Source organism: Mustelus asterias, unplaced genomic scaffold (genome assembly GCF_964213995.1).
Source record: "Mustelus asterias unplaced genomic scaffold, sMusAst1.hap1.1 HAP1_SCAFFOLD_1087, whole genome shotgun sequence".
In the NCBI taxonomy this organism is placed as follows: Eukaryota; Metazoa; Chordata; class Chondrichthyes; order Carcharhiniformes; family Triakidae; genus Mustelus; species Mustelus asterias.
The window spans coordinates 100,203-126,831 of NW_027591032.1; the positions used below are offsets into that span (position 1 = coordinate 100,203).

Here is a 26,629-nt window from a genome sequence, read left to right on the forward strand (position 1 = left end):
CAAAGCAAAATGGGGAACAATTTAAATTGGCTGCTGATTTTCTGTGAGCCCATTTTGTACTGCTGCCAAAGACTGCTATTATACCTAATAGCTTTTCTTTAATCCTTGCCATGTAATGTTCTAATATTAGATAATGAGTGATCATAACATCATTACTGCCAGTTGATTAGTGTCAAACTTAGTGCAATGGAAGTCTACAGATTTTTGCAAATTATAAGGATAGTTGCATGTTAATTTAAAGTATTCATTTCAGCCGGAAAGAAAAATCAATTTGATCTGTTGTGTATTACACTGAGTAAGACTAACACGTGCTCAGCTGCAGACAACCATTATTGAACTAAATATTCACACATCCCAACAGAGAGGGCAATGTAACAAAATGCTTAGATCTTGCTATATTCTACACTCTCTTCCCACTTCAAAAACAACTCGCACGTTAAAGCATAAAATGGTGCATGTTCATAAATTCCCAGAAAATCATATGGCCAAACTAATATCAACACTACCTGAAAACTTACCAAGTTGGATTGCATACTTGGTATTTACTGTAATCACAACAAAACACTCTGATACCTCCAGAATGATTTACATGTTTTAAAGTTTCTCCTCAACACCAGTATGTCCTTAACAGAAATATCATTATTTGACAAGAAATAATGAAGCAGAACAACTTGAGTTGTCTTCCTACATACTTTCAATTAACCTATCTGGTTTCTTTCTCTTTCTGTCTGGGTATCTCCTTAATGAAAGAAGCTGACTCACTTTGCTGTATTGGTGGTGTCTTTAATACCAGCAAACGTCTTTGTGGCTTTCACTTTAGGTTGTAATTTAGATTATGGAAATGTGTACCCGTTGACAAATTTCCCCTTTCAAGCAAATTAGCTACATCAGACTGACGGCATCTCTCTCCAATCTTCACAAATAAATGAATGCAGTTAATCTCTTTACAGCAGCTACAATTCTCCTTATCACTTTGGTTGTTTTTCACATGACTTTCTGACCAGAATTGAACTCTTAAGTCCCGCCCGCCCCACCCTCATCATCACCAGCATCGAGCATCAGGGATCCCCCACAAAACCTCCCCCTAGCTCAATGCAGGCACAACCCCCGCCAGCCACTGCTGCTTAATGGGAAGCCCCCATTGAGGTTCTCTAATGGCCCCACCCCTGCACTACCAGGTTAGCTCTGCAAAGGTGCCAGGGCAGTGCCCAGCTGTTTCCCTCACCACCTGGGGGCTATACTCACCTCCGAACCCCCAGCGTGGTCATCACGACTGATTTTCGTTTTTGAAAACGTAGTGATTCCTGCTGACATGATGTCATGCCAGCAGAGTAGAGAGCGCACACGCACACACGTAGGCAGGGTGGAGCGCGCACACACTCGCATGCACGCACACATGACAACCCTGGAAGAAATGGCTTGAAGTCATTTAGGAATATTTAAATTGATGGTAATCAGTTTCACACCCTCGCTGGGTGTGAGCCTGATTACATCACTGGTGGGGGAGGCAAGGAAGATCTCAAACTGAGAACTCACCATCGTAAACCCCGTTATAGCCACCTTGCGAGTGTTAGCTTATCTACTTGTTCCAGTGTGACACTATCCACATCAATCTTCACTCTAGTTTAGAATGCATAGAATCCCTGCAGTGCATAAGGTGGCCATTTGGCCCATCAGTGAGTCTACACCAACTCTCTGAAAAAGCATCTTACCCAGGCCCATCGCCCCCCCCCCCCGACTGTCTTCACCCTATAAGCCTGCACATTTACCATCTAACCTGCACATCTTTGGAGTGTGGGAGGAAACCAGAGCATCCAGAGAGAGCCCTTGCAGACACAAGGAGAACATGCAAACTCCACACAGACAGTGACCCAAGGCCAGAATCAAACCGGGGTCACTGGCGCTGTGAGGCAGCAGTACCAACCACTGTGCCGCCGTGCCACACAGTTTCTTCTAATGTATTCCTTCTAACTACCATTGTTTTTGTCTTTCAGTGTTTATTCTAATCTTCTAGATTTTACTTGATCTGCATTATTTTGTTGGACACACACAAAGGCACAGTCATGACACTCAGCAAGGCAATGTGGCCAGTTACTGGGACCTCACCTAGTATAAGCCCAATAGTTAGTAATTGAAAGTCATCTTTATTCTGTAAGGGAACAGAATATTACCTAGCACGTGTCAAAGACAAACATGGACATTGCTGCCTAGCACATCACCAAGCAAATACTTCTGCAAAAACCTCTTCACAATCTGTATGCTTCTTCCTGCAGCACCACTTGGTGTTGGGTGAGATGGTGGTTATTGACTCCAATCTTACCTGGAAACATTTCAAACTCCATTATATAACACCAAAACCTCTGGCTACGCGAACCAATTTCTCAAGACCTCAATAGTTTTCGCACTTGTGCTGTTGGGCTCAACATTTATCCACTTTCTCTATCAACCAAAACAAAATACTTTTTCCTTTGCACTTCTAAGAAATCGACGTGTTCTCGTTCCCATTGTTTTCCTGTGTTTCACCATGGAATGAAAGGAACCTTGTTTGGAACATTTCTCATTTTGAGACATACTTAACTTTCCATCAACTCTTCAATATCTCTATGTAGCCTTGGGTACCAAAAATAGCTTCTTGTTACAGTTTTCGTATGGATTACATCTGTGCGCTCTTCCCGCCATTCTGCTAACCTCTCTCTAAACCTTGGCGGAATAAGGACTCTTGAATCCCATTGGAGACCTCCTTGATCTACACTCAGTTTATTTGTGTGTGTGAAATGCTGCTGCAATTTCTCCTCATCCTGGGCCAGCTAGAAAGACATATTGAGCACTTAACTGAGCTGCACATCCTTGAGTTTCTTCACTAATTTCTCTGGCAGACACTGGTATGTCAGTTCTACATGTAATGTAGTTCACAGGTAACTTGGTGACTAGAAATTAATCCACATAGGAAATCTCAAAATCTGCCCTCGCATAATCTGCTCATTTATGATGTTTAATAACATACTGCTTTTATCTTTTGGTCCTCCATGCTCTGTGCTCTCTCAGCACTTCCCGAATGACATAGGGTGCTCTTGCTGATCTCTCCTGTAAATAACATGACCCAATTCAACTGTATTTTCTTAAGCTTTCTTCTTTGTTCCCTCCCGCTGCTATCAGTGGCAAGCAATAAGATCCATCATCATATTCCACCCGAGCATTACCTTGGCCTAACACTGGAACACTGTTATTGAACTAAGTTAGTCATTTTCACACCAGATTTGCATAAGAGAACGTGACTTAGGGATTTCTTATACATTCCTTCTGAGATAACAGACATGGCTGCAGCTGTATCACTAATGAAAGTAAACTGTGAATCTTGGAATTTCATTTCTACTGGAGGTACTGGAATTATACCCTCAGCCCTTATACCCTTATCTTCTATGTGGTGTTTCTCGTGTTGTCGGTCTGAGTACGACTCTTGGAGCGATCTTACTAGCCATTCATGCCACGCTTACGCTGTAGTGCGGTTGAACAATTTGGTGTACAGCCAAATCTTTGTTGACTGCAGTGGGATGGGAAAATCCCGCTGGCATGAATGGCCTAGGATTCTGGCCTTGATCTTTCTGCTTGATAGCATTAACCTCTGTTTCCATATCTATCGTAAGGCCATTCAAGGACTTCCAAACTGCTGAACTACCCCGAACTCCACGTTGTGCGTAACTGCGGCTTGGAGCTTTATTGTTTCCTGCATACTCTCTGGATATGACCGATGTTCATGATGTGCAGATGCCGGCGTTGGACTGGGGTAGACACAGTAAGAAGTCTCACGACACCAGGTTAAATCCAACAGGTTTATTTGGTAGCAAAAGCCACAAGCTTTCGAAGCGCTGCTCCTTCATCAGGTGAGTGGGATTTCAGTTCACAAACAGGGCATATAAGGACACAAACTCAATTTACAAAATAATGGTTGGAACCATTATTTTGTAAATTGAGTTTGTGTCCTTATATGCCCTGTTTGTGAACTGAAATCCCACTCACGTGATGAAGGAGCAGCGCTTCGAAAGCTAGTGACTTTTGCTACCAAATAAACCTGTTGGACTTTAACCTGGTGTTGTGAGACGACTTACTGTGTATGACCGATGTTCCCACAGGAATAATACTTTGATTGGAAAATCAGGACATTTAAATGGTGGTGGCCATGGCACCAGTAACATCTAAATCTTGGACTCTGAGCCTGTGAACATGGCGGCTGTGGCCTGGATATCGCTGAAATCCTGTGGACCTCTCCTGCAGGCTCAGGAAAAGAACTCCCATGTAATTTGTGATTCTGCCATTTCTGTGGCTGTGGCCTCATCGTTGGCCTCCTTCCATATCAGCTCTATTGCCTTTGCTCAAAAGCTTGGCCTGGATTTTATTGCTGTGCAGGCCTCAGATGAATGTGTTTTTTAGGGTTGATTTCTAAGATTACATTTTTGAAATAGTCTTACTTGGCAACTGCTTCCTTTAATGGAATGTCACTCTCGGTGGAATCCCATTCTCCCTCACGCCATGAGTTCAAAATCTCATTGTGGCTTAGTAGTGTTGTACCTGGACTAATAATCTAGAGACCCAGGTAGCTCTGGGAATCCGGGTTCAAATCCCACCATGACAGATGGTGAAATTTGAATTCAATAAAATCTGGAATTAAAAGTCTAATAATGACCCTGAAACCGTTGTCATTGTCGTAAAAGCCCATCTGGTTCACTCATGCCCTTTCAGGAAGAAAATCTTGTCATCCTTACCTGGTCTGGCCTACATGTAGCTCCAGATCCACAGCAATGTGGTTGACTTTTAATTGCCCTCTGCGATGGGCAATAAATGTTGGCCCAGCCAGCGACGCCCAGATCCCACGAATGAAGAAAAAAGTACATTTCAGAATGGTCTGTAGTATGTTTTGCATTTGGGTGGGGAGTGCAGTGTGATTGCAAGATGTTTGTAAACGTGGACAGTTGCATTTTTAATTCTTTGACTTGGTCCCTTTCAAAATCTTGATCCATTTTCATATTTATGTTCTAGGGGGAACTTGAGAAACTGAACCAGTCGACAGATGCCATTAATCGCCAGGAAACTGAGCTCGAGGTAAAAATGATGTTAAATCTCCATTCTGTGCAGTGGGACTGGTTTGCACCTCGTGTGATTATATGCTGTAACATTTGGTCAGCGTTATCCTGAGGTGTTGCTATTTTTGTAGGCTTGGCAGACTCCAGTGGAATTCCTTATAAAACTGCAACTGTGTATATTTTTTCCATCTTGTACGTTCTACCCTTTAACTTACTTTATAATGTGGTGGCTTTCTCTTTAAGGATGTGGCTTTTACTTGGAAGATATTTGTCACCCAGACATTCAAGGCAGCTATCACAGACATCATAATCCTGAACAAAGACATTTTGAAACCTCAAACCCCAAAACATGAAAGTTATGCTTTACTGTAATTGATTTTTTTCATTTGGTTTCCTGTTAACATGCAGTGTTAAAAAACCTTTTGATTTGGTTTGATGCCTGTGATGACTAAAACTGTTCACTGCGGCATTGATGTGGACTGTGTGAAAAATGAGAGGCTGATTTTTTTTTTTTTGGAGGCAGCAGTCCCACCATTTGAGACAACCCCACTTTGGCGGGACAGTGGGGTGGCATTTAACAGGTGTGTACCCCACCCCCCAGAACTGTTGGTCGAATCAAAGCAGTTCAGCAGCCTTAGCTGCGCCTCTGTCAAGGCACCCCTGACGCAGTTTGATCTGGGGAAGCTGGGTCCAGGCAAGCAGGCAGACCCTGGTATTGTGGGAGGAACTGGGGTGGTGGATTTATTATGGTGATGGTGCCTTGGGAACAGCCGTTGCTGCCAGGGGGAGCAGTCTGTGGGCCATTGAGCACCCGTTAAGGGACCCCAGTGGAAGGCTATCAGGGTTTACCTGGCGATTTCACCCCGTGACAGCAAAGCTTCCCGACATGGGCAAAATGCCTGCAGCGGTAGAAAGTGACCCTTACGTGCACCATTGTGGTTTGGCTGACTGCCCGTGGTGGGCTGCCATGCTTTTAAAGCTCCTGTGGCTGATCATATGCCATTGTGTGGGGAAGAGATTTGACCTTCCTCCCAACACCACCTTCCTGCCATATTGCCATTCCTTCTAACTCTCAGTTCATCTTCATTCGGCCAAGGAAATCCAGTGCTATATGGGAGCCGCAAAGTAACTTTGAAAGGAAGACGTTTGAACCAAACTGGATTAAATTTATAAAATAACAAATCGAAACCAAATAACTTCTTAAAGAAAAGTCCTCTCTTTTTAAAAAAAAAAGAGCACCAGTTACTTCCTCCATGTCTCTCTTGATCTTGATTACTTGATGCATCTCAGGGGAAGAGCCTTGGATTTTAAAAGCAGTTGACAATCTAGATATGAAGTTTTTCTTAGCAATGGTAACTACCCTCGAATTGATCTCAGGACGTACCTGTTGAGTGTGTGTCATCATGGAGCAGGTGCAGGTAGTAGATTGGGTTTCTGCTATTGCTTTTGTGCTGAAGGGGATGGGTAAAGTTAAATCTAGTTCTGTCTTGGCGCACCACTTCGCTCAAGCTGGTTCTGTTCCTCAAGGACAAAAGCCTCCTCTTTCTAATTTATATAGTGACACACTGCCCATTATGTGGTACAAAACTCCTGTTATTATCAATTGGCAGATGCTCTTGCTCAGCATGATCAAAGCCACTGAAGATGAACCGTTATTTGCTTCAGGTCACAGTGACACTCCCGAGTGTTGACTAGGACCAGATTCCCCGCCCCCCCGTAGGCAACTGATATGGCTGTGTCCCAGTAAAGGAAATAAATTAGAAAGCTTCTTAATGAAATTGGAGTTATTTTTGGAACATCTTGGACACTGGGGAGAACTATCCTGCTCTTTTTCAAACATGCAATTGAACCTTGTAAATACATCTCGGTGCCTCAATTTAACATCTCGTGCCTAAGAACGTGCCCCAGGCAATCCAGCACTGTCTCAATAGTGCTTTTGGAATGTCAGCCTGGATAATGTGTTCAACACACAACCTTGTACCGCAAAAGCAAGAGTTCTACCACTGAGTCAAGGCTGATTCCATGTATCTTTTGTTAATGAAAGGGATCAAAGACAAACTGTTCTCCAATTAGTAAAAGCTATTTTGGGAAGTTCTTTGTGTGAGACAGTTTCATGGGAACAGAATATCTAATGAGGGCAAGATACTTTGAAAATTAATTATAGAAGTTATTGAGGAAACCTACTGCTTGCTTTGGAGGCACAGATGGTCATAAGTTTAATGCATTCGACAAATAGCTTTCTAAAAACTTTACAGACTAGGCAAATCTCATGATGACAGGCAGTCGAGGCAACCATCAAATTAAAATTCACAATTGTTGATGGGAATCATTATTAATGCAGATCACATCACTTTCAGTCTAGGAAACTAGGAGGACCTGAAACAAGATTGAAAAATCAATGACAATTGCACTTTGCTACCTGGACTTTGAATTCAGAGCCTCATTTGTGGATCCCCACTCCTCCTGCACTTGGGCATATAATCCAGGCTGATGTTTCATTGCAGTACTAAGGGAGTACTGCATTGTCTGAGATGCTGTTTTTCAAATGACATGTTAAAGCTGAGTTCCCAACTCCCGCTTGGGCACTTGTGAGAGTGAAGAGTAGAGTTGTCCCCAGTGCCCATGCCAACCTGTACCTCAAACTGCACTAAAATTGGCAATCTGGTCACTTATCACATGCAGCACCATTTAGTAAGCGAGCAACATTTTTGTCTTTTTCATTGTCCAGACCTCCTTTTAGTCTTTTTCACCATACTAGCTATCTGTATGTTGTTCATTGTTTCCCTTCAGACCTTTTCTCTTGTTTCCTTGGGTGTCTTTTATCAACTGCTTTTATTAAGCAGTTTACAGGTCAATTCTCACCTTAATTATCTCTCATTTCTCTGCAATCTTACAGACTCAAAACGTTAACTCTGTTTCCCTCTCTCCACAGATGCTGCCAGATCTGCTGAGTTTATCCAGCATTTCCTGTTTTGATTACAGTTAATCTCTGCTTTGTTTGCTCAATGTTCTGTCATATTCTTCTCTCAAATTTATCCTATAAAGAGTTAGGCCCCTGTATGTTGAACCATATACAATGCTTTTTTTTTTAGGAGAACTAGCTTTCTCATAGTTGGAAAGGCAAACTAGATGCCCAGCCTCTTTAAGAGTGCAAGTAAAGACATTCCTTAACCTCCAGAAGTCCCAGAAGATGTTGGAGGGACAATCTTTCTGATTTCGATATTTCAAGCTTGATATCTAGATATGAAGTGGGGCGGCACGGTAGCACAGTGGTTAGCACTGCTGCTTCACAGCTCCAGGGTCCCGGGTTCGATTCCCGGCTCGGGTCACTGTCTGTGTGGAGTTTGCACATTCTCCTCGTGTCTGCGTGGGTTTCCTCCGGGTGCTCCGGTTTCCTCCCACAGTCCAAAGATGTGCGGGTTAGGTTGATTGGTCAGGTTTAAAAATTGCCCCTTAGAGTCCTGGGATGCGTAGGTTAGAGGGATTAGCGGGTGAATATGTGGGGATAGGGCCTGGGTGGGATTGTGGTCGGTGCAGACTCGATGGGCCGAATGGCCTCCTTCTGCACTGTAGGGGTTTCTATTTCTATGATCTCTACCCACCTGCCCGTGATGCGGTAGGGCCAGTAAATTCTCATCATCTCTTTGATGGACAGCTCTGGCTAGCAGTTTCTGATTGTAGGCCTACATGTTGCGGATAAGACTCGGCATGTTAATAAGTCAGAAGCCAGCCTGTAGACTAATCTGAAACCATGGAGCCATTGTGATGTGTAGGTACTGATTTTGATTTGATTTATTATTGTCACATGTATTAGTATACAGTGAAAAGCATTGTTTCTTACATGCTATACAGACAAAGCATACCGTTCATAGAGAAGGAAGGGAGAGAGTGCAGAATGTAGTGTTACAGTCATAGCTAGAGTGTAGAGAAAGATCAACTTAATGCAAGGTAGATCCATTCAAAAGTCTGATGGCAGCAGGGAAGAAGCTGTTCTTGAGTCAGTTGGTACGTGACCTCAGATTTTTATATATTTTCCTGATGGAAGAAGGTGGAAGAGAGCATGTCCGGGATGCGTGGGGTCCTTGATTATGGTGGCTGCTTTTCCAAGGCAGCGGGAAGTGTAGACAGAGTCAATGGATGGGAGGCTGGTTTACATGATGGACTGGGTTTCATTTACGACTCTTTGTAGTTCCTTACAATCTTGGGCAGAGCAGAAGCCATACCAAGCTGTGATACAACCAGAAAGAATGCTTTCTATGGTGCATCTGTAAAAGTTGGTGAGAGTCTTAATGGACATGCTAAATTTCCTTAACCTCCTGAGAAAGTAAAGGTGTTGGTGGGCTTTCTTAACTATAGCATCGGTATGGAGGGATCAGGACAAGTTGTTGGTGATCTGGACACCTAGAAACTTGAAACTCTCGACCATTTCCAATCATCCCCGTTGATGTAGACAGGGGCATATCCCCCACTACGCTTCCTGAAGTCAATGACTTTCTCCTTCATTTTGTTGACCTTGAGGAACAGATTATTGTAATTGCACCAGTTCACCAGATTCTCTGTCTCTTTCCTATACTCCGTCTCATCATTGTTTGTGATCCGATCCACTACGGTGGTGTCATCAGCAAACTTAAAAATCGTGTTGGAGGGGAATTTGGCCACACAGTCATAGGTGTATAAGGAGTACAGTAAGGGGCTGAGGACACAGCCTTGTGGGGCACTGGCATTGAGGATGATCGTGGAGATGGTGTTGTTGCCTATCCTTACTGATTGTGGACTGTGGATTAGGAAGTCTAGGATCCGGTCGCTGAGGGAGGAGCCTAACCCCTGGCCATGGAGTTTGGAGATGAGTTTTGTAGGAATGATGGGGTTGAAGACTGAACTGTAGTCAATAAATAGAAGTCTGACATAGGTATCTTTGTTATCTAGGTGTTCCAGAGTTGAGTGTAGGGCCAGGGAGATGGCATCTGCGGTGGACCTGTTACAGTGATAAGTGAACTGTAGTGGATCCAGGCAATCTGGGAGCTTAGAATTGATTCATGCCATGACTAACTTTCGAAGCACTTCATAATGATGGATGTCAGAGCCACTGGACAATAGTCATTAAGGCACACTGCTTGGCTTTTCTTTGGTACCGGAATGATGGGTCGACTTCTTGAAGCAGGTAGGGACCTCAGATTGGTATAAAGAGAGGTTCAAGATTTTTGTGAATACCCCTGCCAGCTGGTCCTAGCAGGATCTGAGTGCTCGTCCGGGTACCCCATCTGGGCCAGTCCTTTTCCATGGGTTGATATTCGGGAAGGCTGATCTGATGTCTGCGATGGTGACCTCTGATATGGGTTTGGGGGAGGCTACTGGGGTGGAGGGCGTGCTTCCACTGACCTCTTACTCAAAACGGACATAGAATATGTTGAGCTCATCGGGGAGAGGTGCATTGGTGCCGGTGATTCTACATGTCTTCATCTTGTAGCTTGTTATATCTTGCAGACCTTGCCATAGTTGGCGGGTGTCCGTATGGCTAACCTGGGACTCTAGCTTTGTCCGGTACTGTCTTTTGGCATTTCTGATGGATCTCTGTAGGTCATTTGGATTTTTTGTATGGGTCAGGATCGCCTGATTTGAATGCCTCTGACCTGGACTTCAGCAAGTAGTGGATATCCCTGTTCAGTATTTGTGCAGTATTTACAACACCTTTTATAATTTTCAACCTTGAAAGTAAAAGCAGTGCTCCAACCTTTTCCATATAAACAAAGAGATTGAATGGCTATTCTTCAATCTGAGGGTATTTTAATGTTTGCTGAACTGGAATTTGATTAGCAGTGGCCTGGTTTTCTCTGGAGTGGTTCGAATGTGGTGTAGTGGAGATGATAGATGCACTTAAGAGGAATCTTGGCAAACGCCAAACTAAATCTGGTTCCATGGTCTTGAAGCCCTATGTAAGAAGTGACTGACTTGTGTCAAAAATCATTGGAAGCTTGTGAGGTCCCACATGAAAAACATCTTATTTTAATATTCAAAGGAGAATGGTAAAGTTTGCAATCTAGTTTGTACCGAATACTGTTCATTAAGTGGTTTGTTTACCTGTGCAATGTTTAATAAATTCACTGTGGGTTTATTATGTTTACCTCGGTTTGATAGAAGCCCACCTACTTGGAGGCAAACTATCTACAGAGGCATTTGAAACAGCATGTGATATATTCCAGTAAACTGAGATATGAATAGGGAACGGTTCTTTATTTGACCCCTGAATTTGTTACCTCCAGACTTGATAATTCCAGTGTTTCCTACTTTGCACCCTCCATAAGATTGAGCTATTATTTAATACTCTGCAGGCTGTATCTTAACTAGCACTGCCCCATTCACCCATCACCTGTACACTCGCTCAACTATATTAGTTCTGACCTGGCCATGACTCAGTTTTAAAATTCTGACCATTGCTTTTGGATTAGTTCATGGTTTCGCCTCAGCTCATCTCTGTCACCTCCTTTATCTCTGAAACCCTTGGATTTCTGCAATTCTCCAATTTTGACCATTGTTGCACCCTTGGTGACCATGCTTTCAGCTGCCTAGCCCCTAAGCTCTGGAATTCCTCCCTAAATCTCTCCTTCCTTGACCTGAGGTCACGTACCAACTGACTCGAGAACAGTTTCTTCCCTGCTGTCATCAGACTTTTGAATGGACCTACCTTATATTAAGTTGATCTTTCTCTACATCCTAGAATCATAAAATCACAGAATCCCTACAGTACAGAAGGAGGCCATTCAGCCCATCAAGTCTGTACCGACCACATCCCACCTAGCCCTCTTCCCGTAACCACACATATTTACCCTGCTAATCCGCCTGACACTAAGATCAGTTTAGCATGGCCACTCAACTTAACCCGCACACCTTTGGACTTGTGGGAGGAAACCGGAGCATCCGGAGGAAACCCACGCAGACGCGGGGAGAATGTGCAAACTTCACACGGACAGTGACCCGAAACCGGAGTTGAATCTGGGTCCCTGGCGCTGTGAGGCAGCAGTGTTACCACTGTGCGACCGTGCTGCCAAATTTTCTGAACAAAATCTATCAAAATTGCATTTGAATGAATCAACACAACTACTTCCATTATTTTGCTGGGATGCCTGATCCATAGATTGAACAGTCGTCCACTGAAATTTGGGAGTATGATTTGTGGTTCTCATTGAAATATCACTATTATTGCAAAGTACAAATGACAAAGCTATGTTTCAAATTCTATAATAATCGGGTTAGGTTGAATCAGGCATTGTGCACTCGTGGCCCTTCTTGAGGAACTGGCAGAGTGTGACCCTTATAATACCAATAAATGTCTTGCAATAAAATGTAATTTGTTTTACTGAGTCAGTCACCTGTTCAGATTGCCTATTGGGGCCTGCTTGCAGTTTATTTTTGAGTGCTACTCTAACAAGAACATGACTAATTTAATCATTTGAATCTTAGTTTTGTTCTGAGGAAACTTATTCTATTGAGATATGAATACGGAGGCATTGTGTATAGTTTTTGGTTGTCATTCAGCTGGCCCCACTTGGCATTGGAGACCACTGGGAGTTAAATGCCTGATAACAGTGCTGTTCATTGATTAATTACTTCACAGCTGGGAGCTTTGCAAATAACTGTGAATGCAATCATTTATCAATGGACATCATTGTCCTTGTCACAGGATTGTTCTCAGTTGAACACTCTTCACTCACAGCAACAAATATGACTCAATTCTCACTGAAATCTTTGAACTAAGGCTGATTTTCTGTTGGTAAATGTGAAGTTGCCATAGTCCCAGATGACCATAGGCTGCTCTCCCCTTTTGAGGGGGAGAGCTGACTGGTGGTGATTTAACCTGAGGATCACCACACTTCAGGTGGAAGGCAAGGTTGAGAAGGCAGTGCCTTCATGAATAACCTCAGCTGGAACAGGAATCGAACCCATGCTGTTGGTGTCGCTCCGCATCACCAACCAGCTGTCCAGCCAACTGAGCTAAACCGACAGCCATAAACATTAGTGGATTGTCGTCAGGAGTTCGGGAAGCACTTCAGTTACCTGTTTCTGTGTTGTAGGTTTTCTCTCTGTCTGCTGTTCTAACCTCTCTCCCTTTCCATTCTCTTCTATTTCTGTGCTCTTTAATTGTCAGCCTGTAGCATTGTCAGTTGGTAGCATTCTTATCTCTGAATCAGTATTTAATGCCCATTCCAGAGACCTGAGCTCATCATCCACACTGACAAGTCAATGCAGTGCTGAGGGAATGCTGCTGCACTTTAAGAGAGACCGTCTTTTGGATGTGATGTTAAACTGGGATCCCGTTTGTTATCTCCAGGTGGATTTTTTAAAAAAGAGTCCTTTGGCCCTATTTTGAAGTAGAGGAGCTCTCCCCAGTGTTCAGGCCGATATTTATTGCTCAACCAACATCACAAAAAAAACAGTCTATCCAGTCAATATGTCCTCATTCTTTGTGGAATTTTGTTATGGTGTGTATTCAACATTACAACAGTTAAAAGAGGCCAGAGGCTGGAAATTCTGTGGAGAGTAATTCACCTCTTGACTCTCCAAAGCATGTGCACCATCTACAAGGCATAAGTCAGGAGTGCAATGGAATACACTCTACTTGCTTGGATGAGTGCAACTCCAAAAAAAGGACTTGAGGAACTCAACACCATCCAGGACAAAGCAGCCCACTTAATTGGCGCTGCATCCACCACCTTAAATATTCACTTCCTCCACCACTGGCATACAGTACCAGCAGCGTGTACCATATACACTGCACTGACAGCACCTTCCAAATCATCTAGAGGGACAAGGGTAGCAGATACATGGGAACACTATTGCCTGCAAGTTTCCGTCCAAGTTCATCACCATCCTGATTTGGAACTATATTGCCAATCCTTCACTGCCACTGGGTCAAAATCCTGGAACTCCCTCCCTAACAATAGTGTAGGTGAGAAGGATAATTGTAGGTCTGCCAACGCCACATGGACTGCGGCGGTTAAAAAAGATAGCTCACCACCACTTTCTCCAGGTCAGTTAGGGATGGAGAATAAATGCTGACCTAGCCAGCGATGCCCACATCCCATGAATGAGTATTTAAAAACAATACTTAATTGGACCATACTTGGATCATGAATAGTTCTATAAAAATGCAAGTCCTTTCTTTTCATTCCTTTAATTTTGTATCCCTCCTTCCATCTTTCTCTGAATGATGTGTGGCAGTGAATTCTGTACTCTGACTGCCCAAATGAAACCGATAACCCAAATTGACATGAATTTTGATAGTTGTGAGTTTCTTCCTAAAGTTAATGATCTTCCTAAAGTTAAGAGATGGATAAGCTCCAATGTGTTAATAAGTGGGACAGTTGCTCTCATCCACCGTAGTTATAATTTTAGAGAGAGATGTCTGGATGAATTATAGTGAATTCACCATTTATATTTGTCTTCACTTATTACAGGCAGCCACATATATCAGCAAATTACAACTTACCAGCACCATAGTCAGTAACAAAGGTGCCACACGTAATACATTATATGTCAACTAAGCCTTTGAGCAGTTCAATAAGTTCTTGCCTCATTAAGTTCTTACTGATTTAATGGGTTCTGCTGCTTTTGGGTAAAGTCAGGTTCTTCTGTACTTTCAAAAATAGCTGTTTGCACTTAGTTACTTTACTGATGAGATTCTGGATGCAACTGCTAACGAGTAGGTGAGGCAGTTACAAGGAAAAGATGACCTGATTGTAACAATTGCCTTCCTATTTTTCCGCATATAGTGGAGAAGTAGTGTTAACACCAATGTTTCCACTATAAATGGAGGAGGGGGCTGTACTCCTGATGTAAATTGAAGTAGGGATTCACTCTGCCCTGCTCTTGTCTTGCGTTAGTGTTCATTGTTTACTGCGGACTGAAACTTGTACCCCTCTTTTTTAAGTATTAAAATAGTTTACTGCTGCTGTTTTGTTTTGTGTGTGACCAGATCTGTTGTTTGTCTTACAGGAAGCCCGGCAGAAGTTTCGAACTGTTTTAGTCGAAGCTACTGTTAAACTCGATGAAGCCGGTAAGAAGGTGGGAAAAGCTGTAGATGATTCCAAGCCTTATTGGGAAGCCAGGCGAGTTACACGACTGGTAAGGAGATGAACTTTATATTATTCTCCCCGTTCAATAATGATGTTTCTCCAGAGATATGCTTGGATAGTAAGAAGAAACAATAAATTTGCAATGTAAGCATGACTTAGGAGCCATTATGAGACCAAAGTAGGCCATTTGACCCTTCTAGTGCATGCTGACTCTGTAGAGCAGTGCAGTCAGTTCCATTTCCACCCGTCCCCCAATCTCTTTGCTAGTTTGATGTAACATCACACTTCGGAATGTTTGATCCAAAGGTTACTGAAGAAGAACAGTGGAGTTTTCCTTTGTGTTCTGACCAATAGTTACCCTTCAACTAATATCACAAAACCAATTATCCAGTCATTATCATTTTCCTGTTTGTAAGATCTTGCTGTGCGTAGATTCGCTGCCACGGTTCCTACATTACAACAGTGACAGCAACTGAAAAGTTCTTAATTTGCCGGAAGCACTCTGTGCATCCTTAGTTTTTGTATGGAGCTACCCCTGCCTAATTGCATGAGCAGGAGTCCTGAACCATTTGCATTGTTACGAACACTCATCCTTCACCTGACCTCACAAAAAATCAGCACAGTAGGGTTTTGTTGATCTTTCCCAAGTTTCCTGCATCATTCTGTTCAAAATCCACTGGTTCAGACACTTGTGCTGGAATTCTACCACCCCGCCTGCCATGGAATCGGAGCTGGTGAGGGACGGACAACGGAAATGTCCGTTGACCTCGGGCAGGAATTTCCAGTCTCACTTGAGCGAGACTGTAAAATCCTGCCCCTTGATGTTCAGTTGTGCTGGGACCCTACAAATTGCATATGACCCCCAGCTTATTAAAACTTTCACTCATTCCATTGATTGAAAAATGCTTTAGAATGTCCTAACATCAAGAAAAGTGTTTTAAAAATGATTTTTTAATTTCATAGTTAGTCTTGATCCATGTTTTCAATATGCCATGGGAGAGCAGCTAGTATTTTACATGTATAAATATACATGTTTTACTTGGAGAGGGCGGCACAGTGGTTAGCACTGCTGCCTCACAGTGCCAGGGACCGGGTTCGATTCCTGGCTTGGGTCACTGTCTGTGTGGAGTTTGCACATTCTCCCTGTATCTCTGGGTTTCCTCCAGGTGCTCCAGTTTCCTCCCATAGTCCAAAGATGTGCAGGTTAGGTGGATTGGCCATGCTCAATTGCCCTCAGTGTCAGAGGATTAGCAGGGTAAATATGAGGGGTTGCAGGAATAGGGCCTGGGTGGGATTGTGTTGGGTGCAGACCCAATGGACCGAATGGCCGCCTCCTGCACTGTAGGATTCTATGAAATTACCAATCCAATTCCAGGACCTGAACACAAAATCAAGACTGTCACTCCAATGCAATAGTGAGGGAATACTATACTGCCAGAGATGATACCTTTCCCTATTTGAGTGAAGGTAAAGCATCTCAAGGCACCATTTTGAAGAACAGATGAGTTATCCCGGTGTCTTGGTCAATGTTTCTCCCTCAATCGACATCGCAAAATCAGATTGTGTGCCTATTATAATGTTGCTGTTTGTCGGGGTTTGTTGTACACAAATTGGTTGCTGCATTTCCTACATTACAACAATGAGCACGTTTCTCCGCTTCATTGATACTTTGACATGTCTAGTGATCATGAGAAGTTCTATATAAATGTAAGAGCTCGATCTTACCTGCCATTCACACTATGGTCCCGCTGCAGTGAGGTCAGAGAATTTGGCAAATCTCCGTTCACTGCAGTGGGTTGGGAAAATCCGGCTGGCGTGAACGGTAGTAAGATTCTGACCTAAGTCTTTTTGTTAGAACAATAAGTACACAAATATATTCCTAATATGCAAAATTCCAACTTCATTCATAAATAGTTGGAATTGGATGCAAAGGAAGAGCATTGTTTGATAAATTATTCCTCTTTGTTTGATGCAAGAAATATAATATACTTCCCAAAATAAATTGAGCACAGAATCTCATTTCAATTAGTCACCTCGTTGTGGTAGATTTATTTCCTCGTTTGATTAAAATAATGACCTACTTTTTCGCATTGTTTCCTTTTTATAATTGGAAGAATTAAAATGAAGTATCTGGAATGTGGGAGCTCTGACCTGATTTAACATCTCATTCTGTGCCACATTGCGGAAGACTTTGTGACCTCCTTCACTTGAAATCCGGCAGGGCTGTGGTTGAGAGCAATGTTTGATATTCCAACTGCTCTGATACGGAGTACATTATTAATTCGTTCGTCATGAGATTTAAAAAAATATATTATGAAGGCTTGATTATAGAGCAGAAAATGTTTTATAGAATCATACAATCCCTACAGTGCAGGAGGAGGCCATTTGGTCCATCGAGTAAGCACCGATTCTCCGACAGAGCATCCCACCCAGGCCCTATCCCCGTAACCCTACGTGTTTACCCCACTAATCCCCCTAAACTACGAATCTTGAGACACCATTGGGCAATTTAGCATGGCCAAACCACCTAACCCGCACATCTTTGGCGTGTGGGAGAAAACCGGAGCATCCAGAGGAAATCCATGTAGACACGGGGCGAACATGCAAACTCCACACAGACTGACACCCAAGGCCAGAATTGAACCCAGGTCCCTGACACTGTGGGGCAGCACTGCTAACCACTGTGCTACCGGGATTAGTTTTCCAACAAACTCTAATTCTGGGGCGGAATAGATACCATATTTAACATATAAATAACTGATGTCACAAATGATGGTCAGTATTAGTTTCAGTGGCTGGTGATGTGAAAACATGAACTCAAGAAGGGACCAATTTTAATATTTTGATTCTTAAATGAAGATTAGCATCTGTCGGTGGTAATGGAACAGGTTGTCCATCTCTTTGATCATTTATCAATGTACGACCAATACCAGATAGAAAAAGACTCTCTCGTCCAGCAGTCTGTCATACTCGATTGTGATACTTCATACGTCACAATATCTACAAACTGCACAACACCTGAAACGTGATCTCTTGGGAGAGGGGCAAAAATAGATCAAAGACCCGGGCCAATTAGAGGAAATAGATCTGGTAAATACTTCCCCAACCCCTCCTGCCCGCCCCCTCAATTTACACCTTGCACCCACCAGGTGATCAAACTGAGTCTAGGCGATTACACCGGTCCTGAATTCCTTGTAGTGACTACCGTTTGTCAGGGGTGATCTTCTTCCTAACCAGAAACGGGTCCAATTCACACTGGGAAGAATTCAACAAATCAGTATCCAACACCAAATAAGCCATGGCTGTTTCCAGAGACCCACAATTCACTGAGGAAAGGGTCACTTCCTGACATCGAACCTAGATTTGGCAGTACACAGCTTAAAATTGAACCTTCCTAACCTGTTTAATGAGAAGAACTATCCATTTAAACATAATCCCTTTCCTTCATTGTCTTGTAAGCTTGACCAGATCAGCCCTAAGCAACCTGCTCCTAAATCTTTTGGACCACACAGCCCCATTACATTTTATTTGCTTGGCTGCACATGCACACGCAGAGCAACTGAAATGACATGACTTGTATGCTGTTTGCACAGGGACTTTCTTAGTTACTGTTTGGATGTGCAGTTTAGAACATTTCCCCAAAATCTATGCTTCTCTTCAGTGTAAAGTCCCAACGTTGACCTGAGTGTGAGATTACGGAGTGCTGTACAGAAGAGTGGTACTTAGCAAATGTGAAATGAGACATTTGGCCGTTTCTCAGGGGCTGAACAGTCAGCAACATAGGGCGGGATTTTCTGCAGTGTGTTTCACGGCGACAGAGGCAGCCCGTCATTGGCCGGTGGCGGGATCTTCTGTGGAGTTGAGGCAGCAGATCAATCATGATTGTATTGAATGGCAGAGAAGGCTCAAGGGAGCGTATGGTGCATTCCTGCTCTAATTTGTTATCTACCCATTGATATCCTGCCTAAATCCCACCATCTAGTAATTTAAGCCCGTTCCTGTGGGCAGATGACAAAAGGATAGTTGAGGCCTCCCCTGCTCGCACTTCCTCTAAAACGCTTCCCGCCTACTTCCATCAAACCCAATCCTACTTTTGTTCTTGCAGGCGAGCATCACTTTGGTGCTAATGAATCTCTGTTCCATTGCTGCCTGGCCAACTGTCTCTTCTTGCCTGGGCAGCTGAGACCCAGGTGTTAAAAATCTTAAAGTTGCCTGGGCCTCGCTTTGTCAAGGTCTCGGAGGATATATGGGTTTGGCGCCCGTCCTACAGTCCCCTCACCTGCTAGGGCACTGCTCTGTTCAAATTTCCTCTTTTGTTGTCTTTTGACATGGATTTACGAAACTTGCTGAGGGAGATGGTTGGAGGTACTTGTCCTGTGAAGTTATTAGTAACACAAAATTAAAAGTAAATTTAATGGCCATGTTTCCATGTGCCAATCTCTGCTGGCTGAGAGAACCTGGATTGCAGCTGGGTATGAGCTAAATCCTCCGAGACTGGAATTGATTCTAGAGTTAATGGTCTCAGACCGTCAGCTGAGTGTGAATCTAATAGCAAGTCTATGGCTTGTTATTGATGGGGTTGCTTTTTATAAGCAGGCTGGGGTGGATTGGTCAAATTTGATTTCTCCCCAATGTAAGCTAGGTGGACTGGGAGAAAGCGCTCTTGCTCCTCTTGGCCCAGAAGCAGTGCCAAAAGGCCATTTCTCTTTTCCAGGAAGCTGTCCTTCTTCAGTTGCTCAGCAGGCAAGGGCTAAACCTGGAAGACAGGCTACATATGAAGCATGCAGCCTCAATATGGTATTAGTGATCAACCCGTCTCCTACCTGTGGGTTGGTCCCCCACCCAAATTCCCACCTCTGTTAAAACTGGAAGTGGGTGGAGTGGGCCATTGGGCTCCATTTAAAATTTTAGTCCCACCTGATTCCGACCCACCCATTTTTGTTTTTTGTAGTTAAAATTACCCTCTGTGCGCCTACCCTGCCCCTTCAATCAGCAGCCATTGCAGAGTGGTAAAATGTGTGAACCAATGAGTCTCGGTGCTCCAATCTGTTGCATGGGATTAATTCTGAGGGGCGATGGAAGGAAATTCTTGTTGAGGATCATCTTCAGGCAGCATGGACATCTGGCTGGAGAAACAGAATGGGGAGAGGAGGAATGATAAAATGAACTAAACTGAAACTAAAAATAATGATAAAGTAGAAATAATGTTGTTAGGGACCAGATCAGAAAGTCCAAGGGTATGAAGTTAGCCTAGACCCCAACTTTTCTTTTTGATTTTGGTATTAGGTTGAGCATAAAGTGTTTCACTCCAGGTATGATTCAGTTGACCCACTAGGAAGCTATTATCAAAACAAAATTTACTTAAGAACACGATTAGAATATAACAAAAAAAAGCATAACTTTTTACCAATTAAAATACCTAAACACGACAAAGTAGAATCCTTAATAGCTATCAATCTCTATTGTTCCAAATTAGCAGTATCCCCCACAGACATAAATCCCTTCTTCAGAACCAGTTAGCACCAAAAGCAGATATCTTATTTGGAAGCTAGATTTCCAGCTTTTTACCAGCTCTGGACAGTGATCCAAACAAACACCTGTCTTCTGACTCTCATACAGCAGACTCTCATACAGCAGATTCTCAGAGAAAAGGACTTATTTCCTGACAGATTTCAGTCTCCAACTGAGAGGAAAATGAGGCACTGCTGTCTAACAACTCCAACCAGCATCTGAGCTTGAGTTCCCTGTGTAAGCCTAGCTCCACCCAATCAACAAACATGATTTGTTCCATGTCAGTCATCATCATAATCAAGCCCTACTCTGCAAAACCCCAGAGGAACTCTAAGAACAACAGTACAGCATTAGTCTAGATTAAAACAAACATTGTAGCAATTATGCTGCTGCAGTAACAATACAGGATGCCGGTTACAGTGCGAGCAGCACCAGTGTTAGAACAGAAAATCTTGCACAAGATACATGACTCAAATACATTTCTTAAAGGCACAGTATCACCACACTGAGAAGGAAGGTGAATTATTCAGTTGTAAATGATCCAAAAGGAAACAATTTTATCTCCTTGTTGGATGTTTCTCTTTGAACCCTAATGCAAGTTCCATTATATTGTAGATCTGTTGCGTTTGACCTTTCTGATCTGTAGAATTGTTTAGTGTTTTTAAACTGGTGCGTGCAGGTCCTGCAGTACCAGTGAGCTGAAAGAGATTTTCTCTATCTGCTCCATCAAACCCCCTCATGATTTCCAGCACCTTTATTAAATGCATGTGCGTTTATGCAGAGTGAATTTAATATTGCTAGAATATTTGAACCATATGTAGAGCATTGGTGGCTTTAGGGTTGAGAGCCCAGGTTTCAGACAGGAAGTGGTTGCTAGGTTACTGGCCTATTTTGGAATAAGCCACTTCTGTCCTTCTCTTAATTTTTGAGTGTTTCTGTAGGCAATGACTGCTTGATCTACTGGGGAAATTCCTCCTGAAATAACGGTGATTTATTAAAAACGTGTCTGTCTTTGTACCCGTGGGAGTCCCCTACCCTTGGAGTGCCATTCGTGTGTAGTTCATACTGTCATTCTCTCAGAAGCTAACCAGACTTCTCTTTACATCCGCCTATTATTTATGTTACTTTTAAGGGTGGGTTGGGTATGTTTTGTTTTTGAAGTTTAGTTTGTGGGAGCACTTTTTCCCTCAATCCTAATGGGTTTGATCTTGTGGAGATTAAATGGCAGCACCGACCTGCTGAGCCCATTTCTTGTGCTGTACCTTCAGTGCTGCAATAGCTTTTGTACTGATATTGCACATTATCACATCAGCGCACTTCATGCAACATATTACCTTTTGAAGCGCAGAGAGTGCTGTGTGGTGAAATGAGAAGAGATATGAAGTATCGCAGGGCAAAGGCTCAAACAACTAATTCATAATTTGCATTTGCTACTCAGTTGTGTAGGAATGATGTGTCTTGCTGCTTCAGGCTCTTCTGCAGGATTTACTGTTCCCTTGTGAACAGAGTTTGCTCAGCTGACCAACAATGGAGGCGATTTGCCCATTCATTCACAGGAATATGACGTGACCCGGAAGTTTGTTGTGAACTGAATTGACTTTTATCAGTCCAGCCATTCATTCCGACCACTCATAATTCACGCGCACTTGCGGGCAAGTGTTGCTAATCTTTTTATTCAGAAAACAATCCTCTGCTGTGACAGAAGGTAGCAGAGCTTCAGCAGCAACTAAGTTGTTTAACCATTCAGTGTGGTCATTGCAACACTGGCACTTTGTTTAGAACACGAGGGAGGACTCTGGGATCAAGCAAAATATGCTTAGGCCAAGGGAAAAATGGGAGCGAAGGTCAGATGGAGGACTGGTTAGCTAATAGGAAACGGAGTAAACGTAAATGAATGATTTTTCAGTTGGCGAGATATAACCAGTGAAGTGCCACAGGGATCAATGTTGGGGCCTCAATTACTCACAATTTATAACAATGACTCGGTTGAAGGAATCAAATTTACTGATGGTACAAAGGTCGGAAAATAAATTGTGAAAAGAGCATGAGGAATCTACAAAGGATATAGATTCAGGGAGTGGGCGAAAATGTGAAATTTTCCAATTTGGCAGGAAGAATAGAAAAGCAGAATATCAAATGGAGAGAGATTACAGAGCTCTTGAGATACAGAAGGATCTGGGTGTCCTGTGACATGAATCACAAAAGGTTAATATGCAGGTACAGCAAGTAATTAAAGTTTATTTATTGGTGTCACAAGTAGGCTTACATTAACACTGCAAAGACGTTACTGTGAAAATTCCCTAGTCACCACACTCCGGCGTTTGTTCGGGTACACTGAGGGAGAATTTAGCATGGACAATGTACCTAACCAGTCTTTCGGACTGTGGGAGAAACCGGAGCACCCAAAGGAAACCCAAGCAAACAAGGGGAGAATGTGCAGATTCCGCACAGTCACCCAAGCTGGTAATTGAACCAGGGTCCCTGGCGCTGTGAGGCAGCAATGCTAACCACTGTGCCATTGTGCCTCCCCAGGTAGGAAGGTTAGGAAGGTAAATAGACTATTGTTGTTTATCGCAAGGGCAATGAACTATAAAACTAGGGATGTTTTGCTACAGTTGTACAGGGCATTGGTGAGATCACATCTGGAGTACTGTTCTGTTTTTGTCTCCTTATTAAGAAAGGATATAAATGCATTCGAAGTAGATAAGAGAAAGTTCACTTGACCGATACCTGGGATGGAGGGGGCGGGGTTACCTTATGAGGAAAGGTTGGACAGATTTGGCCTGTATCCATTGGAGTTTAGAAGATTGACAGGTGATCTTATTGAAACCTATAAGATCCTGAGTGGATTAACAGGGTGGTTGCTTAATGGATGTTTCCCCTTGTGGGGGAGACTGGAACTCAGGGACACAGCATAAGAAATAAAGTGTCCCTGGGCCCTACTTCCTAGCTCCTCAGTATTGCACTTGGGGAGTTACCCAATGATGCACTAGGGAATCCCTTTTGGAATTTCCCATGTAAGGGTTTATTTGGCAATTGTTTAGAAGTACTAACTTCCCCCTGGAGAATTGTACTGGGCTTGAAACCATCCAAGAAAACAAATTAGTTTGGTCCTACATGTATTCAGCTGATCTATCTCTTCACCTGCCCTGTAACACTGTATTCTGCAGCCTGTCCTTTCCTTCTCCCCTATGTACTTTACCAATGGTATGTTTTGCCTGTATGCGTACAAGAAACAATACTTTTTACTGTATTCCAGTAAGTGACAAGTCAAATTCAATTGCTAACTTTGGATGGTCCTGCCAATTTGTACGCTCATAATTACTCTGAAAGAGTTAGAAGGAAAGAAAGCACTTCCAACTTCAGGGTAGCAATTTTAAAGACCCAAACTGAACATTGTATGGGGTTAACCCACCCCCCCACACCCCCCGCGCGCTCTGGAGCTGCTTCGCTGTTCCTGTCTCACACCAAGCCTGAGTCAGGAAGGCCAGGTAGACGGGGACTTTGGAATTCCAGCAAAGGCAAGTGGCTGTGAAATGGCAATCTGCTGGTGATTGTCACTCCGAGGAAGTTGCATTTTAAGATGGAAATGAAATTTTTTTTTCTCTCGGAGGTTCACGTGTCTTTGTAACTCTCTTCCACAGAGTGCGGTGAAAGCAGGATCTTTGAATATTTTCAAGGCAGGATTTGTGCTTTAATATACTGCCCTAGATAAAAGAAAAACTTACATTTATATAATTGACTTTTGTAACCACACCACGTTCCAGAGTGCAGCCAATTAAGTTCTTCTGAAGTACAGTCACTGTTGAATGCAGGAAACGACACAACTCGGCACGCTCCCACAAACAGCAGTTTTACAGGTTGGCTGAGGAATAAATGTTAGTTAGGAAATTGCCTAACTCTTCCTCAAATGTGGTCTTCCAATTCCACTCGAGGGAAGATAGGGCTTCAGTTTAATATCCGATCAAAAAGACAGTGCAAAAGGAGTGGGCACTGGAGTAGCAGCCTAAATTATGTACTTCAGTCTCAGGTGTTGGACTTGAGCCCCTGACCTTTGGGTCAGATCATTGGTAGCTATTTCCTTGTTTTCATGAGAAACATTACAAAGTTTAAAAGGAATTTAAAAATAAATCCCCACAATGTGGCTAGTGCTTTGTCCAATACCTTGGTGGTCTTTTCCATAAAAATGACAATGGACCATTGTTTAGTCATGGTTCTTGGTGACTCTCTTTATTCTACTCCCACTCCCACACTCTGTTTCATGCCCATCACGTTCTTGCTTCATTCTTTGAATATATGTGTTCTTGGGATATGAGTATTGCTGGGAAGGTAAACATTCATTGCTCCTGGCTAGTTTCTTTGAGAAGGTGGTGTGTCTTCATGAACTGTTGCAATCCTTATGGTGATGGTGCTCCCAGGGTTAGATGGCAAATTCAAGATTTTAACCCAATGACAATGAAGGAAAATGACACATGTCCAAGCCAGGATGATGTGTGACTTGGACTAAAATTTGGAAGTGATGACATTTACTTTTCTTCACTTCTTTGGTAGTAGAATTCATGGGCTTGGGAGGTGCAGTTGAAGTAACCTTTATGAGTTACTGTAGTGCGTCCTATCAATTGTATACACAGTGCACCAATGATAGAAGGAATGGAAATTGAATCCCATCAACTGTCCTGAATCAAACTTTGTCAAAGACTTTTGGTTTCGCATATTCTTATTTCTTCTAATTGTCCTGTTTATTTTCTTTCCCCAAAGGCACAGCTGGAGGCCCAGAAAGCTACTCAGGATTTTCAAAGAGCCACTGAGGTGTTGCGGGCAGCCAAGGAGACTATTGCTCTAGCTGAACAGAGGCTGCTGGAAGATGAGGAACGGCAGTTTGATTCAGCATGGCAAGAGATGCTTAATCACGCAACACAGCGGGTATGTTGAACCCTAATCTGATCCCACAGGTTATATATCCTCTACCACTCTCCTTGGGGCCTTCTGTAGGATGCTTTTCTGAGATTCTGGACTCATACTGAGATTAGGGTGCAAAGAAAAATTTGGTCTTCCTTGGAATGTTCACCTGGTTTTGGCTCCCACATTTCCTTCTGTTGGGAACCTGAACCAAGGGATATTATGAAGCCAACAATTTTTCTATTTTGGCATAAATGTGAGGATCGGATGCTTTGCTCCAGGAGTAGTTCTACTGACAAATTAGGGATCTTTTGTCCTGTATACCTAAACCCACCTTCCATTCCTATAAACCAAAAAATCCAGGGGACCTTTTCATCTATAAACAAAAATCCATTATTTCTTTCCTAAATAAACACCTCATGGCTAAAATGAGTAAATATCCTGCTTTCCCAGCATCTGAGCTGCCTGTTTTCCAGACACAGCGACTGCCTGTAGAACAAAACTGAACTCTAAAACATTCCCCTTAAACTTACGCTAGAACTGTATACAACACTAGTGAGATGGCAGCTTGAGCATGCATACAGTTGTGGTCACTGCCTTATAAGGAGGATGTAGTTGTACTAGGGAGAGTACAGAGGAGATTTACGAGGATGTTACCATGCAGTCATGGAGAATTATAGACATAAGAAAAGGTTGTGGATGGTTGAGGTGTTTACTTTGTAAAAGAAGAGGTTGACCGAAGGCTTAATTGAGGGATATAGAATTGAGCGACCTTGATAAATTGGATAAGAAGGATCTATTTCTATTAGCAGAGAGGTTAATAGCCAGGGGACATGTAGGTTTAAAATAATTGGTGATAGATTAGCGGAAAGTTGAGGAGTAATTGTTTCACCCCAAGGGTTATGAAAGTCTGGAAGTCTCTGCCTGGAATGCTGGTGGTGGCAGCAACTCTCATCATATTTAACAAAACGTTTGGTGTTACACTTGAGATGCAGTAATCTACAGGGCTATGGACAAAGGAGCTGAATAACACTCTCCTTCGGTGCTGTAAATTTCCCTAAAGTGCTTTTT

At 43.0% G+C, this 26,629-nt stretch overlaps 1 protein-coding gene across 1 annotated transcript in view; it reads left to right on the top strand.

Moving 5' to 3' along the window:
* Positions 1-25,582, top strand: part of LOC144487846 (SH3 domain-binding protein 5-like) — a gene marked incomplete at its 3' end in the record, with an annotated part of 52,243 nt that extends 26,661 nt beyond the window's left edge. The window contains exons 2-4 of the mRNA XM_078205920.1: positions 5,035-5,097; positions 15,069-15,197; positions 25,418-25,582. Of these exons, the coding sequence (XP_078062046.1) occupies positions 5,035-5,097; positions 15,069-15,197; positions 25,418-25,582 (357 nt within the window). The remainder of the gene's footprint in view (positions 1-5,034; positions 5,098-15,068; positions 15,198-25,417) is intronic.
* Between the last annotated feature and the right edge of the window lie 1,047 nt (positions 25,583-26,629).